Source organism: Brassica napus, chromosome A2, assembly GCF_020379485.1.
Source record: "Brassica napus cultivar Da-Ae chromosome A2, Da-Ae, whole genome shotgun sequence".
In the NCBI taxonomy this organism is placed as follows: Eukaryota; Viridiplantae; Streptophyta; class Magnoliopsida; order Brassicales; family Brassicaceae; genus Brassica; species Brassica napus.
The window spans coordinates 8,325,827-8,341,792 of NC_063435.1; the positions used below are offsets into that span (position 1 = coordinate 8,325,827).

Sequence of the window (15,966 nt, forward strand, 5' to 3'; positions counted from 1 at the left end):
ACTTTTGACTATCGTTACAATGCTAAAGGTGGACACAGAACTAGGGGAATATGTGAACCGTAGGCCGTGCTTGTTTGGAGGTTAGATGGTATCAATTTAATTGTTAGTTAAACCTATAAAACATAAGTTTATTACCGTCTCCTTATTGCGATTTAAATGATAAATTGTTGGATTAATCACATGATTGATCTGAACTTGAGCAATTTAAGATAACACCACTCAACAAACTAATTTAACATATGTTTTCACTTTTTTCGAAATATAGACATTATATGACATTTCTCAGATACATGTATCGCTGCTTCTGCGCTTTGATAAATTTCAAAGGGCTACAGATATCAAACATTCTGCTTAAACCAAACTATCTGAAAGCGTTAGAGATTCCTGAAGAGCTGCCGTGGGAATTTGCTGCAAGACAGGCCTTGGAGGCACTTCAAGAGCTTCAAGACTTCCTTCCATCATCTCTACGACTCTGTTCATTGGTGGCCGATCTAATGGGGAAGGCTGAATACACCACAAACCCACCAATGCCATCTTCTTTGCTACCTCCTCTTCCTCATTGTTGATTCCGTCCTCAATAAGCCTTCTAGGCTTTCCTAATTCAAGATCCCTATATACCCATTCAGGAAAGTATATTGAACTTGTGTTAGAAGCAGAGTCTTGATGAGCGCTTTCTTTGTTCCTTGCACCAATCATCTCAAGAACTAACATTCCATAGCTATAAACATCTGACTTGTAAGACACGCTCCCATAAACTCTTGAAATCATTTCTGGTGCAATGTACCCTACTGTACCTCTTGTGTCCAGCAATGACAAGACACTCTCTTTCTTCTCACAGAGCTTAGCAAGCCCAAAGTCCGAAACTTTGGGGCAAAAGTTTTCATCTAAGAGTACATTTTGTGGTTTGATGTCGAAATGTACAATCCTTGTTTTGCAGCCATGATGCAAGTACTCCAGACCACGGGCAACTCCTAACGCAATTTGATACAATGTCGCCCAATCCAAATTCACCGAGGACTTGTCTGAGATGAATTTATCAAGAGATCCATTTCCCAAAAATTCATATATAATTGCTCGTTTGGAACCTTCAGAGCAGAAACCAAGCAAGGTAACAATGTTGAGATGAGAAGTTTGGCTCATGCTTGCAACTTCATTGGTGAAATCTTCACCATTACCCTTTGAATCTTTCAAGAGTTTCACCGCAACCATACGGCCATCAGAAAGAGTTCCTCTATAAACAATTCCAAATCCGCCTCTCCCGACCACTTCCGCAAATGACTTTGTAATTCTTTTCACCTGTGCATAAGTGTAGTGTTTGAGTGGAATGAGGGACTTCAGGTTCTGTTGTCTCAGACGTAATTCTTTCATCCGTAGATAATGACGAAAGAATAATAATAAGATCACGAACAGAACAACGCCTGCTATCGAACCCGCAACTAGAAATACAGAGAAAACTTGGATTAAATAACTTCATTTTTACTATATGTATCGGATATAGTTCAAAATGTATGCTCCCAGTGAACTAACCTTTGAGAATTACATTGATCCAAGATCCTGTTCAACCGTTCAGCAATTAAAATTTAGTCAGAATGCAACTAAACTTGATCTCGAAATAAAAGTACGAAAAACAAAGTTCAAAATCTATCTTCCAATCAAACTAACCTTTGTGGATTGCGTTGACCAAAGACCCTGTTCAACCGTTCAAAATATTAGAATGGAACCAAACTTGATGTCGAAGAGAAAGAAAAGTAAAAGAACAAAATCAGACAAGACAATGGTTTACCATAACAGTTATGTCCATGAGTCCCATCGCCACAATAGCAGACGAATCCGCGATTATATCCACAAGCACCGTTGGATTCTAAGCACACTAAGCAGTCTTGTTTAATTTCAAGATTGAAACCCTTTTCAAGAGACTTGTTTGGATTATCTGAACGCAGACTGGATAACGTCGAGTCACAAACAGGTATACTGACTTCCTTTTTGCAATTTTTCTCCAAGTCTTTAGTGCCATCCCTCATGTAGAGCAAAGCAGACGAGGTGTTTTTCACAAAGCAGTAGTTTCTTAGCCCTTCCATACCACCCTCACATTGAAAATCTGTAACGTAATTGTAAACTAGGCTATTAGAAATATTTGATGGTAAGTCCCGGCAGCCATATAAAATTGTTAGCAGCTTGGTGCCGGGATCGAATTGAAGGGCGCTTTGGTTGAATTGTTCATTTCGTGGATTTGAGGGACAAAGATTGTCGGTATAATCCATTCTGGCGAGAGTTATGTAATGTAAGTCATAGTTTGCCATTAAGATTCTGAACTTCACGGAGGAGAGAGTCAGCTCTGCGAATCCACTGCTGCAATTGAGCATGAAGCCGGGGTAGCCGCACTCTTCTCTCTCAGGTATCCAGAAAGGGTACAATAGATCCTTCTGATCGCCACAGCTAAACGGTTGGCTGCATAGTTTGTAACGACCATCATTTGTGAAACTAAGGTTTGGAGGTAGTGGTGGCCCAGCGACATAATCATCTGTGAAAACTGGGCTTGGAGCTGGGCTTGGAGCTGGGGCTGGAGATAAAGGATTCACCGTTTGTAAGAGACCGCGAGGTATAACAGGGGCCATGTACGGTAGAGTTTCTTTCGTTCCCAGACATCGATTCCCTGCAGAAACAAAGTTAGGTGTTGATGTTAAAAACTCTGTGTTGTGAAACCTTTGGTAGTTCAACTTTGAGGACACTTACTTTTGTATTTTGAAGCGGTAAGAGGAAACTCTGTGATGGTTCCATTGATACCGGCTCCAGTGATATATGAGTTTATCTCAACTGTTGCATCAGATACAAACTCATTCTGAAACAGTTCCACATAGACCAGGAGCTTAGACTTCTGCAGCCTCTCCACTACATTGGTTTTCCCAGTGACAAATGAATCATCACATAAGGGAAGGACTGATGGTTTTATGATGACAACAGCGTCAGCGAATTTCTTTATGTCTTCGATAGCAGAGTCACTAATATCATCAATTGTTTTTTCAACTTTGTAGACAGTCTCATACTTGCTCTGCTTTTTGATGTCAACTAAAACCGAGCTGTTCGTCGACTGTATCATGACTCTTTTCGTGGTCGTTCCATTGCTGTAACCAGCTTCCGTGAGTGTATCAAGAACCGCTTTAGCAAGGTCGAGACCTTTCTTCTCTCTAAGGTACACTGCATTCTGAAGGACACAAAAATAAATAATGGCTTGCCATTAGAAGACGTCACAGTCTGATTGCTAAAATCTTAAGAGTAGCTGAATACGCCTAAGCATTTTACCCGGAACTGAAAACCTAACCCGAAACCGACCTGAAAAAACAGGTTCGGTTCGGATCTGGATAAAGGCAAATTAACATGTTGGATATTGTTCAGGACATGCAGGTACAAGTTCGCGTTCGGTTCTCTCCGAGACCCGATTGGATACCCGTAATTTCAAAATATTATTGTATATATTAGGTATATTTAGGGGTGTCAAAATGGGTCAAATGGGTCAACCCAACCCAAAACCCAAATGGTTTTACTGTTAATGGGTTATGGGTCAACCCAACCCATTTATTAAATAGGTTGGGTTGACCCATGACCCATTAAATTAAATAGGTTAGATGGATTAATGGTTGACCCATCGACCTAATATCTTTATAATAAATTATTTTTAAGTTAAGACCAAGTTGATCAAAATGATAAAATGTTTTTTGTGGTTTAGGCGGAAAATAGCATTTTTGCGGGAAAGTGAGTTTTCCCAGTTTTGGCGGAAAAATGTGTTTTTGCGGTTTTGGCGGGAAAACACGTTTTTGCGGTTTTGGCGGGAAAATGCATTTTTGTGGTTTTGACGGGAAAATGGGTTTTTGCGGTTTTGGCGGGAAAACATGTTTTTTGCGGATTTGGCCGGAAATGCGTTTTTGCGGTTTTGGTTGGAAAACATGTTTTTTGCGGTTTTGGCGGAAAAATGCGTTTTTGCGGTTTTGGCAGGAAAATGCATTTTTGTGGTTTTGGCGGGAAAACATGTTTTTTGCGGATTTGGCGGGAAAATGCGTTTTTGCGGTCTTGGCGGGAAAACATGTTTTTTGCGGATTTGGCGGGAAAATGCGTTTTTGCGGTTTTGGCGGGAAAATGGGTTTTTACGGTTTTGGCCGGAAATGCGTTTTTGCAGTTTTGGCAGGAAAATGGGTTTTTGCGGTTTTGGCGGAAAATGCGTTTTTTGTGGTTTTGGCGGAAAATGGGTTTTTGCGGTTTTGGCGGGAAAATGCGTTTTTGCGGGAAAATTGGTTTTTCAGTTTTGGCGGGAAATTGCGTTTTTGCGGGAAAACAAGTTTTGCAGTTTTGGCGGGAAAACACGTTTTGGCGGAAAAACGTATTTTACGGTTTTGGCGGGAAATGTATTTTACCACCGAATAAATGATTGGACTTTAGAGAAACTCATGATTTTCCAATTTTATCAAACCTTAGAATTGAGTTTACTCATGTTTTTTTTAATTGAAAACAAAATGGGTCAGAATCGACCCAACCCAATAAACTCATTAACTTGTTAACCCATTAACTTGTTAACCCATTAACCTGTTAACCAATTAACCTTTTAACCCATTAACCCATTGGATCAAAAATAAACAATTCATTTGGGTTAATGGGTCAAATTGGGTTGGATCAACCCATGGGTCATGACCCATTTTGACACCCCTAGGTATATTAGGTGTTTTGGTTTATTTTTGGTACTAGGTGTTTTCTTACACCATGTGCAATAATAACCTTTTAAATTTTAATTATATTTAAAAATAAAATTTATTAATATTATAGATTTTATTTTTTTTACCAATATTTTAATATAATTTTGATTTAATTAAACATAAAATTAAGATAAAATATTTTTTTTTTAACTATATTTAAGAACATATATCTTATATATTAAAACAGAAGTCACAACCTTGATTCATTTGTGATTTTTTTAAAAATGGACCTATTCATAGAAATTCATACTATATTTTAATTCAGACTAATAATAAATATAATTTTTAAAAATATTTTAATCATAGTATCTTTTGATATCTTTTCATTTTAAATATAAATATATTTATTTTAAAATTCTAACAAATCTGTTTAAGAAGATTTTTGCAAGATCTTCATTTTTGAAATTATATTTAAATATTTTCACTAATTTCAAAATTAGTTTAAAATATTATTATACATTAATATATTCAGTTATATAAAATGAAAAATAAAAAAATCTATAATATTTTAGTTATTATATAATCATAATCAATCATATTAAATTAAAATTATTATATTGAGATAAATATAATAAAATTGTATTAAATTTATATATTTATATATTTTATTTTCGTAATTATAAAATATTTATGTTCTAAAATAAAATCTAATATGTTGGTAAGATGGGTTAACATTATCAAACTATATAATACATGTATAAAAATTAACATGTATTTTTTAAAGTTAATAATATAAAATCTTTGTAACTACTTTAATCATAATATATTTTCATTTTAAATATAATATATATGTATATATTATATTTTAAAAATTCTAATAAATCTGTGTAATATTTAAACAATAACTTAATGTATTTTAAGTTATCGTTTAGAAATGAAAATAAATAAATTATATCCTATTTTATCTACTTTTATAGTCATGATCCTGTTAAAATATAATTATTATACTAAAATAAATATGATAAAATTATATTCAATTGATAAATTTATAAATTTTATTTTCATAAATATAAAACTATTTATTTAAAATATAATATGATGATAGAACGACTTAAAATTAACAAACTATATAATATATATCTAAAAATTAACATATCTTACACTTTTATATATACAACAATAAATTACCTAAAATGAATAAGCATGAAAATATTAGTAAAAAGAAATCCAGTTTTAAAATACGGGTCAGAATTTAGCATAAATTAAATACAAAATATTTTTTAAATATATTTTCTCATGAATATATTAATTTGCTTAATAACTAAATGCAAATACAATAAGATAAATATATAATAAGAAGCAGCAAATACATAAGGTTTAAACAATTAATTACTTATAACATGTAAATTATAAAATTATTGTATTTGAAATAGTTATATAAATATTTAAGTACATGATTAACTTTAAAAATATATACCACTTATGTTTTAAAACAATAATTTATGTATAGAAAAGTGAAAACAAACACCCGTGCGGTTGCACGGGTCAAAATCTAGTGTATATCTTTAAAATGATAATGTTAGATAGATTTTTTATATATTTATTTTGGTTAAGTATATTAAATCAACTTGAAAAAAATTAAAAAAAAATTATATAAATTGTAGAGACAATGTGTGGAATATTCCCAATTAAGGTGTAAATTTGCTGAATGGCCATAATTATGGATAATACAAAAAGGAGTAACATTTTGACACTGTGCGGACGAAAATGCCCTTATGCTTTGTCGAAAACAAGTAACTCTAGATCTATCAGCTAAATATTTACATAGCAGGTAACAATCTACATACCAACTAACATATCCGCTAATAATTTCAGTATCATCTAACAATCTATGTATCAAACAAATGTATCGACTAACAAATCATATATCAGTTAATGAAACTATTAACAATTAATTAATTATCTATTAAATAGCTCCAAATCTATTTGTAACAGCTAACACTTCATGTATCGATTAAGAATCATTAAAATCTAAATAATAGCAGGTAAGTAATAAAATACCTACTAACGTATATATTATCTAAAAGTTGATTGTGATTCGAAATTGGAAACATTGGAATTGGGGTGAGATAATAAGATTAACATTATGGGTGTCAAAATAATCAGAATAAAAAAAATAAGAGATTTGTGTTGAATTAGAAGATGATTTGAAGAATTTGTACGAGAGATAAAGAGATTAGAACACATAAAAGAGAGAAGAGAGAGAGAGAGAGAGAGAGAGAGAGAGAGAGAGAGAGAGAGAGAGAGAGAGAGAGAGAGAGAGAGAGAGAGAGAGAGAGAGAGAGAGATAAGGGTATTATAGTCACTAAAATATTATAAAGAAACAATGTTATATGACAAATTACATGGGTTTCTGGGTACATCTACGCCAATTACTCTAAATTGTATAATTATCAAAAATTAAAAAATAAACAGTATTCATAAAATTTGTAGATATATAAAAGAAACTCATGATTAAAAATTTATAATTTTTTAATAAAGTTGTTGAAATTTTTGAAAATAATTATAAAGAATTTGTATAATTATAAAAATAAAATTAAATAATATTTCAAAATATATGAAGTCATATTTGAATATATTTATTTTAGCGATGATGTATGAATTATTACATTATTTTAAAAAGTTTACCAAAAATATAAATCAACATTAAATATAATGTATGAGTTAAAACTATATTCTAAAAAATTTATCAAAAATATAAATTAATATTAAAATAATTATCCATGTCATATTTAGTCATAAGCCATGTCATAAATATTAGTAGTAGTCATGTCATGTTTTTCTGAAAGTGATTGTGGAGAGTATATGTGGCAAATCACTTCTCAAATAATGTTTGGGGGATTACATATATTTTTAAAAAGTTGGGTTTTAGGTATTCGGTTTGTTCAAGCAAAAATTCAGATTTTTTGAAATATAGTTTGGGTATTTGGGTACTTTGGATAATTTTTGGTAAACTTTTGAATATGTTTTGGGTATTTACATTTTTTGGGTTTTTGGGTCCAGTTTCGATAATTCGGATCTAGTTCGGGTCCAAAATATCCAAACCAATGTGAATCTGGAATGTGCCCTAAAATTATAGGTTTTTAAACAGGTTTTCAAAATCATCATCCGAACCGACCCGGACCTAACATGAACCGATTCGGAACCGAACCAGAAAAACTAAAAATACCTATTGGATCCAAATTTGCTATATTGAAGGACCCTGACCCGACATGAATGCTAGAACTCACCTCTACACTGATCAAAATACCAGAGAGAGAAGTGGAGTTCTTTGCCAAGTTCAGAAATTCAAAGAGTGACATAATCCTCCCAGAATCTCTCTCATTCGGATTCCTGTAAGGGTTTGAAATCGCAGCTGCACAAAAAATGGGAGAATAGTTATGGTAATGTAAATCTCTCAAGTAGTCCGTAGTTTTATCTTATCATATTACGTTAGGATAATGTAAAATTGATAAGGAAATAGATATTTGAGAAACTTACGAGTCAAGTTGTAGATCTCAGGCCATGTGAGACTAAAAGTGTATATTCCAGCATGTGAGCTAATCTCAGGAATAATTGTTGAACGGTTTCTAAGAGGAGTCTGGGCGGCCATTGTGCTTTTCTCGAGATCAATGGAATTTGAGCAAAAGGGTTTTCCTTCCCTGGACATTTGGACCGAGCAGTCGATAACATCAGCTCCATCTTTGATTGCCTTATCATATGCCAGATTTGTACATCCAGGATAGTCCCCACTCGCTCCATGTTTTGATATAACAAGAAAATCCACTGAGACACGAACCATTTGGTAGATGATAAAGTCAACTATAGGATTATTTTTCAATTATAAAGAAAATAATTATGCAAATAAGTACTCTCTTTTTTTTTGTCAATTATGCAAATATTTACTCTTACTACCTTGTTTTGTAGCGTTTCTGCCAATGTGGGAGAAGCAGTCTGAGGAAAATATGAAAACAAATAATTGCATAAAACACAAGCTTAGTGTCCAGAAAAAAACTCTCGAAGAAAATATGCTTACCAATTGATGCAGATGCAGTTATGGGAAAATCAGAGAGCACACCATCGACAGAGAAATCACCATTGTCCATAAAAGATAGATACTCAGACACTGGATCGAAACTGTAGTTATATGCAATATCAGCATCATTGGAAAAACCTGACACATATACTTGTAATCCAGCTTTATGAGCATCGTGAACTAAGGATGTAGGAGGAAGCAAGTACTGCTTGTCATCCAGTGGCAATATGTACGATTTCGGAACGAGAATTCCTGAAGCAAACGTCTTGACATAAGTTAGGTTACTCAAGATAGAACCATATGTTCGCTTTGTTGTCGGCTCAAAATCTTCTTTTCCAAGAAATTTGAACACAAAACTTGGTCCGTTACGCCCGAAATGGCCGGTAAGTTTCTGAAAGAAATTCAGTTCAGGGGAAGAGATGTAGTCAATGGAAACAGTTCTTGAAGCTGATACCAGAAAGCTGCTCATGCTCAGATTATGTTGAGCATAGAATGCATCGTGCTGAACATTTAACCAAATACTTTCTGGTTTTATCTGCGCTGTTACATCTTGGACCGTTAAAATTGAGAATCCATTTCCATCAATTTTTCCTGTCTGTGATAATATTCCTTGGATCACTGCAAACATGTAAAAGAAAAAAAAGAGAGCCATTTGTGAGAAGCAACATGCAATTATTTTCAGACAGTAACTGAAACACTTACAAGAAACATTCTTGAGATCTCTCAAGGAGAAATCAATGGTGAACCAACCGTTAGTAGGGACTCCGTTAACCAGATAAGATTTTCGGCGTTTTGGGTAGACACTTTCAATAGTTGAGTGATTGTTCAGCTTTAAATCAGGGTAGCAAATGCCAAAGTCATCTTTGGTTAACTGAACATCACACCATAGAACAGCACCGGGTACACTTGTCTGCATTGCGAGCTTATAAGCATCAAGAATCGAGTCTGGAAACAATCCAGAAAACCCACCACTAGCAATTACAAGAGGAGCATCACCTGGTGAAAAAAACAAAAAGTTATTTTAATAAAAGAGATTATCCCAACTTATACTACACATCTATATAAAGAAAGAAAGTCCTTTTATTTCTCGGAAAATCATCCATTAAGGAAATAAACAGAAAAGTGAGTGCACTCTTACCACTGAGTGTCTGCCATGGACTTCTAGATCTTTTAGCATTTGTTTGAGCAGCAAACAGCTGAATCAGAACAAGACCATAGAGTAAAATTGTCGAAGCTTGCATTGTCGGATTACTTGCCGGAAGTTAACTTCACAACCTTCTTTCTTCTCGGGAATTTACACCATATAGATAGGAAAACAACAATAGTCGACTTTTATGCATAAGCTTTTCTTTAATAAATGGTTTTATTAGTTGACTCTTGAAGTCGTCTTCATTTTTTTTAAATAATACTAGATCTTTTATCCGCGCTACGCGCGGATTGTTTGGTATAATTAAATTTTTATTTAATTAATTAATTTATATTTATTTTAATAATTTATATTGTAATTTGTAAAGTGATTTTTTGCCTCTGAACTCTCATACTTAAATTTAAATCAGCTTAAAGATTTATTATCCTTAATAAATAAATAAATCTGTTAGTATATAATTAACAATTAATTAAAAAGAAATTTTATTGATTTGAGAATTATCATTGTCTTAAAATAATTTATATTTTGTTATAAAATATTCATATCTTAAATAAATAATTAGGTTTGTTATTATATTATCGTAAATTATAATGAATTGTTATTTGGTAATCATCATTATATAAAAATAATTTATATTGTGTTATCCAAAATAATAGTTTACATCATAATTTTTTAAAACAAAAGAGATATATCTCCTTATATATATTGTATATAATTTTATATATACATAAGTGTTTTTAATATTCTTACACAATAAAAGTATAATTTTATTATAATAAATATTTTTGTGATATGTAAAAAATTGATATTCATTTTTTTACTAAATATTTCAAATGCATGAGTATTTTTAAATTGTATTTTATGTGATAAAATAATTTTTCTTTGATAAAAAAACCCTGTATGTTTGATTTAATATTAAATATTCTGAACATATGTAAATAATTTATTCTAGTGATATTTGAATTGATAATATATTTATTTATATGCAATTATTGTGTTTGCAACCAGTGTACCATTGCAACCAAACTCTTTCTTGAGGTCCTTAAGTATCTTGCTTTAAAAAAAATATGAACCTAATAATGGAATCAGTTGAACCTCCTAGACCAACAGTCTAAGCCATGTTAAATTCGCATGATGCTACATGGTTGCTCAAAACCAAAACCTTTAATGATTAGAACACAATTTTTTCTTAAAAAATCTATTCGTGAATGCATTTGTAAATGTAAACTGCAAGACTTAAAACAACCAAATTCGTAAAAGCTTCAAATCCAACAAAACAAAGATGCTCAAACATCAAACTTAAGGTAAAAAACATTATGCAGAGACAATAAGAAAGATAGTTCAATGTTGCAAACACAAAGTCTGAGATTAAAAAAAAAACAAAGCATAGAGTCTTAGTAATCATAAAACCACGATTCAACACATCCTAGCCACATCTGGCTCGCTTGGGGTCTTCTGCCTTGACCTTATCAGCAGCCCTCTTCACTATCCCAGCGCATGTGGAAGGATCACCATCAGCAACTCCATTCTGCAGAGTTCCTTGGGCTTCAGCTTCTTGATCTTCTGGGGTGAGGACCTCTGTCACAGTCAAAGCTTGGGTCTTGCCTGTCAAATTGTGATCTGATACCTTCACAATGAATTTTCGAGTCTGTCCAATGGTATCGATAAGAGCCTGAGGTACCGGAACCAAGTGGTCATCTTCTACATTCTCATTAGCCTAATATACATTAAACAACTGTCACTATATATATCTAGCTATCTTGGAGAATATAGATTCAAATAACATAAGCACACAGGGTTGTAATTACCTCGAAATAACTTGCAACCAACTCTGAAGCTTTTCTTCCCGATAACTCATGTCCAGCATCACCGAGGAGCACAAAAGACGCCTGATCCTCATTATCATACACAGAGATCTTGGCCAGGTACCTGTGTCATGTGCAGAGTTATAATGAGTGCATTAAAGTATAAGAATAAGTACAGCTGAGTCACTTACTGTGGAACACCAACAATGTCGGGTTTCCCACATTTTTTACACATAAGGGTGGTAGGCCCTTTGGTTGCCTTAGTGTGGCACACACCACAGCCTATGTAATACCAGGATGAACCGTGCACAACATCAGCAACGGTTGCTATGCACTCAAACCAAGCAACCTGCAAGATGCGAAACAATTAATTAAGAGATTAAGACTATCATATTGAAGGCGTTAATCATTGATATTGTATAACCTTGGCATCTTCCTGCTGAATATAGAATAAGAGCTCGCCTATGGTCATTGTCTCAGTCTTAGTGACAACGTCTGCGTTAACTCTGTTGGCAACAGATAAGTTCGCGTTCATCCTGAAGCCAACACCCAAACATCAAATACAATGTGGAATACAACAGCCAAAATTTAAATATAGAATGCTTACCAAGTGAGATACTCTTCGGTTGTTTGAACATCTTTGTCCAAGAAAACACGTGATGGCGTCATAGAGGAGAGAGCGAGGGCACCTATAACAGATACATTGTTATAATACATATGCAAAGTTATAATGTAAATGAGATGTAGAAATATATATATGTCTAATATTTGCTATCTCGGAACCTATCGGTTACTCATATGTATATGTATATGTCCAAAAGCAGCTCTACTACCAATGCTAACCTAACCAGATAAGACTCCTTGACCATCCTGTGTCCTGCTTAAAAATTAAAAAGGTTGATAATACGGACCTCCAAATCGTTTCGGGTTTAAAGTAGTGACCAAAACAACACGTGCGGTTCCTCCAGATGCTTTAAATTTCTCACTAAAATCTGAGGCAGCCTTGTCCCATAGGTACAACTTCATCACCGGACCACTATAACATACAAAACACATGTGTTAAGAGAGAGACAACATATGAATATGAAAAAAATAGATTAGCTTACTCATGTGTTTGAACATGGAGCAAGACGCGGCGTGATGAAGCTATCTCGGCATCATCTAGCATGAGACTATCACTTAGAACCTGTCCATTCACAAGCTTGATGTGGCCAACATAATCTGCAAGATAAAATAAACAAACTCAATGCTTTATTTATCATAAACCCAAAAATGTAGCCTAAAATTGTAAGTGTAGATCAAAACATTATCCTAGACAAAGAATGCTGAACATACTTGATCGATTTAAACACATTATATAACACGGGGAGCTTACCATAAAGATCCCCTCTCAAGTCGCAGGCAGCATCGAACTCCTCATATCCATGGATCCGGAACCGGTCCTCAAGGAAACAAACCGGACTGTCCGTTAGATCAGAGAGGACAGAAGTCGATGAGAATGTGACGGTGAAACTTGGTTCCGCAACACGATACAAATTCTTGTTGTGAGAACCGAAAAAACTGTTGAGTCTGTAAAGGCCACCAGCTCTCATGTGTGGCAAATAAGTGTCTATCTTCCCAGCTGGGATGAAACCCTGGCTGACAGTCTCCTGTTATCATCAGTAAAGAAATTAAATCAGAAATGCTAGACAGGAAATCATAGAAACGCATCAACAACAAAATTATAGTTACTGTACTATCAATAAAAGCAAACACTTGCTATAAATTATCTAAAATATTCATCAGTCAAAGTTTTAATGGAATATGTTCTCTTTTTTTATTAGCAAGTTTTAATGGAATATGTTCTCTTTTTTTATTAGCAAAACTAAACTGCCAAAGTGAGACCAAGAAACCAAAATCATAAATTATTTTCTAATCATAAAGTCTCTGCCAAAGTAAAGTCTAGAACGATAAGTTTCAATTTCTAAACTAATCTGTAAGCAAGATTTTGGGTTATACCTCTTGGTCGATGAGAAGCATCTCGAGACCGATAAGCACCTTTGACACAACATTTCGAGCTTCCCAAAAATGGATCAACCGGAACCTCAACTCGCCATCATGAGGTCCGTATTTCACATCTTTGAAAGCCACCACTTCGGCCGAGACAATAGCTTTTCCCCTGACGCGGGAAGAGACAGCAGATTTGCCTCTAACACCTGAGGAGACACCAGCCTTCGTGCTGTGAATGATCGCACCTGCATAGGAATACGAACGTTACCATCATCAAAAAAGGGAACTAAAAATCCACAATTTCACATGCGTTTCTATTTACTCTAGTATAAAAATTATCTACTAAAAACAATTATTTTGCTCATCTCATTGTTTTAAACCTCATAGCTTCAGATTCTCTATTTTTTATACTGGTAATCAGACGGACACTATAATCTCATAATGAAACGATAAGGGTTCTTACCATTGGGGTTCTTCGACATAGGTACGCCGATCAAGACGCCGGAAGAGACAGCAGTTTTGCCGCTGAGTTTGGTCAGACCGGAAGTGACCGACGCTTCGCCTTTGTCTCGCTTCGAGTGGAGATCGCCTATTGAGTGGTTGGATGAGACATGGGGTGTTCCGATGGGTTTGATCGGTCCGGGAGAGGAGTCAGACTCAACGCCTTTTGGTTTCTCGGAGATGGAACTTCCGTTGGAACTCATTGCAACTAAGCTTAATCGGAATAAGACTCGTATCAAGAGTTGTATAAACAAAAGAAGGAGAAAATGCGGATTAAGAGTTATATAAACAAAATCTGAAGGAGAAAAGCAAAACGAATCCATAAATGAGAGTAAAGAGAGAACGGAGTGGAGTTGTATTGATTGTTTAGGGTCAGATCGTGAAACGGATCAAAGAAGAGGAAGAGCAAAAGGGATTAGGAATCGACAAAGGAGATGAAGAATCGACAAAGGGACGAAGATTCGATTTAGGTTAATAGGATTTGAGAGACGCGTAAGGGAGAGGTCGAAATGGTTTGGTCGCTGGCTGGGTCTGTCTATGATCTAATGGGTTGGGTTCTATTGTTTTAAAAATTATGGTAAGTCGAAGCCCAAGAAAATCAACACATATTTGACATGGCAAAAACACCCTCTCTAATTGGTTGATTAAAATTGCCTACGTGGACAGCTTGGTTAAGGAGGATATCTCCCTTTTATTACTTATATCTGATTCTATGAAATCTTCAGTGGGACATGAGAGAGACTTGTTGGCAAACCTAATCCACACTATTGTAAAATATAGAGTACAAAACAACTCGTATTAAGCCAAAACGAATGACTAATAAAACTCAGACGCCAGTGCATGTGATTATTTCGTAGCCCATTGATAAAATTACTGTACAGCAAGACACTACAAATTTTGTACTTGTACAATAAATTTGGACAGGAAGCCTTAAAATACATGACTTGTCTAATCTAAGGCAATTATAGTTTTGGTAGTCAGACCATATGCTGGGTCCATTATGATACCTTCCGGTTTTCGAAAATCTGGTGGGTGAAGAGGCTTCAAGTTTCTCTTTAACTGTAAATACTTATTGAGTAGAGAGTTTAATACATAAGCTTTTCTTTAATAGCTTTATTACTGAACTCTTGAAGTCGTCTCTTCATTATTTTTTTAATAACCCATTGATATAATTAGTTGTACAGCAAGAAACGATAAATTTTGCACTTATGCAATATATTTGGACAGGAAAGCAATATATTACATGACTTTTCTAGTCTAAGGAAATTATAGTTTTGGCAATCAGACCATATGCTCGCTTCATTATGATACCTTCCAGTTTTCGAATATCTGGTGGATACTTCATTAAGATACTTTCCAGTTTTAACTTGAGTCTTTGACGTTGCCGGTTGAAAATCTAATCAAATTGCTGACTTTTCTAGTCTTTTAGCTTCCCAATGGTGGATAAGTTAAACGTATAAAGACAAACGATTTTGGAGATAGTATGGTATAGGTTTGCCAACACGTCCTTCTCATATAACCGTGAAGATTTCCCGGAAGAACTGGCTTTTATGTAATATCAACAAAGGTTTGGAAAAAGTAACTAAAACGAAGGGCAGAGGTTATTTTTATAGCTGCTGATCGGGTAAATGACCAATACGATTCATTTGTTTTGGGTTTTCTACTTTCTTATTCATATTAAAAAGAAAAAAAAAGAAAATTTGTGTTTATTAAAATATTGAAGGAGGAGACGACTTCCAGAGTCAACTAAAAAGCCATTTTATTAGA

The 15,966-nt window shown here is 34.2% G+C and overlaps 4 protein-coding genes across 4 annotated transcripts; all 4 read right to left on the reverse strand.

Annotated features, from left to right (window-relative positions):
* Positions 1–184: 184 nt before the first annotated feature.
* On the reverse strand, positions 185–10,080 carry LOC106433020 (protein SUPPRESSOR OF NPR1-1 CONSTITUTIVE 4). The gene is made up of 11 exons (XM_013873862.3): positions 9,896–10,080; positions 9,460–9,753; positions 8,758–9,375; positions 8,637–8,675; positions 8,223–8,507; positions 7,973–8,097; positions 2,734–3,202; positions 1,784–2,653; positions 1,663–1,689; positions 1,528–1,554; positions 185–1,436 (listed from the first exon to the last, which is right to left on the reverse strand). The coding sequence occupies exons 1-11, from the start codon at positions 9,996–9,998 to the stop codon at positions 352–354; spliced, it is 3,942 nt and encodes a 1,313-aa protein (XP_013729316.2). The 5' UTR covers positions 9,999–10,080; the 3' UTR covers positions 185–351.
* A 787-nt stretch (positions 10,081–10,867) lies between these two features.
* LOC111205722 lies at positions 10,868–12,393 on the reverse strand. Its single transcript, XM_048755065.1, has 4 exons — positions 12,317–12,393; positions 12,134–12,245; positions 11,901–12,058; positions 10,868–11,833 (listed from the first exon to the last, which is right to left on the reverse strand). The coding sequence occupies exons 1-4, from the start codon at positions 12,376–12,378 to the stop codon at positions 11,680–11,682; spliced, it is 486 nt and encodes a 161-aa protein (XP_048611022.1). The 5' UTR covers positions 12,379–12,393; the 3' UTR covers positions 10,868–11,679.
* Positions 12,394–12,597: 204 nt separating this feature from the next.
* Positions 12,598–13,503, reverse strand: LOC125575518. Its single transcript, XM_048752001.1, has 3 exons — positions 13,085–13,503; positions 12,816–12,930; positions 12,598–12,745 (listed from the first exon to the last, which is right to left on the reverse strand). The coding sequence occupies exons 1-3, from the start codon at positions 13,299–13,301 to the stop codon at positions 12,598–12,600; spliced, it is 480 nt and encodes a 159-aa protein (XP_048607958.1). The 5' UTR covers positions 13,302–13,503.
* On the reverse strand, positions 13,502–15,789 carry LOC106435313. The gene is made up of 2 exons (XM_048755063.1): positions 14,162–15,789; positions 13,502–13,943 (listed from the first exon to the last, which is right to left on the reverse strand). Exons 1-2 carry the CDS (start codon positions 14,520–14,522, stop codon positions 13,702–13,704), a joined length of 603 nt encoding a protein of 200 aa, XP_048611020.1. The 5' UTR covers positions 14,523–15,789; the 3' UTR covers positions 13,502–13,701.
* Positions 15,790–15,966: the final 177 nt, after the last annotated feature.

Excerpts from the sequence above, each read along its gene's own strand:
- LOC106435313 (XM_048755063.1), bottom strand. The coding sequence starts at position 14,522 with ATGGATTCGTTTTGCTTTTCTCCTTCAGATTTTGTTTATATAACTCTT. Across the intron at positions 13,944-14,161 it reads TATGTCGAAGAACCCCAATG|GTGCGATCATTCACAGCACG; the intron begins GTAAGAACCCTT and ends ATTCCTATGCAG.
- LOC125575518 (XM_048752001.1), bottom strand. The coding sequence starts at position 13,301 with ATGAGAGCTGGTGGCCTTTACAGACTCAACAGTTTTTTCGGTTCTCAC. Across the intron at positions 12,931-13,084 it reads CTTGAGAGGGGATCTTTATG|ATTATGTTGGCCACATCAAG; the intron begins GTAAGCTCCCCG and ends TTTATCTTGCAG. Across the intron at positions 12,746-12,815 it reads CTCCATGTTCAAACACATGA|TGGTCCGGTGATGAAGTTGT; the intron begins GTAAGCTAATCT and ends TGTATGTTATAG.
- LOC111205722 (XM_048755065.1), bottom strand. The coding sequence starts at position 12,378 with ATGACGCCATCACGTGTTTTCTTGGACAAAGATGTTCAAACAACCGAA. Across the intron at positions 12,246-12,316 it reads ACCGAAGAGTATCTCACTTG|GATGAACGCGAACTTATCTG; the intron begins GTAAGCATTCTA and ends TGTTGGCTTCAG. Across the intron at positions 11,834-11,900 it reads GACATTGTTGGTGTTCCACA|GTACCTGGCCAAGATCTCTG; the intron begins GTAAGTGACTCA and ends CACATGACACAG.
- LOC106433020 (XM_013873862.3), bottom strand. The coding sequence starts at position 9,998 with ATGCAAGCTTCGACAATTTTACTCTATGGTCTTGTTCTGATTCAGCTG. Across the intron at positions 9,376-9,459 it reads AGATCTCAAGAATGTTTCTT|TGATCCAAGGAATATTATCA; the intron begins GTAAGTGTTTCA and ends ACATGTTTGCAG. Across the intron at positions 1,437-1,527 it reads GATCAATGTAATTCTCAAAG|TTGCGGGTTCGATAGCAGGC; the intron begins GTTAGTTCACTG and ends CTGTATTTCTAG.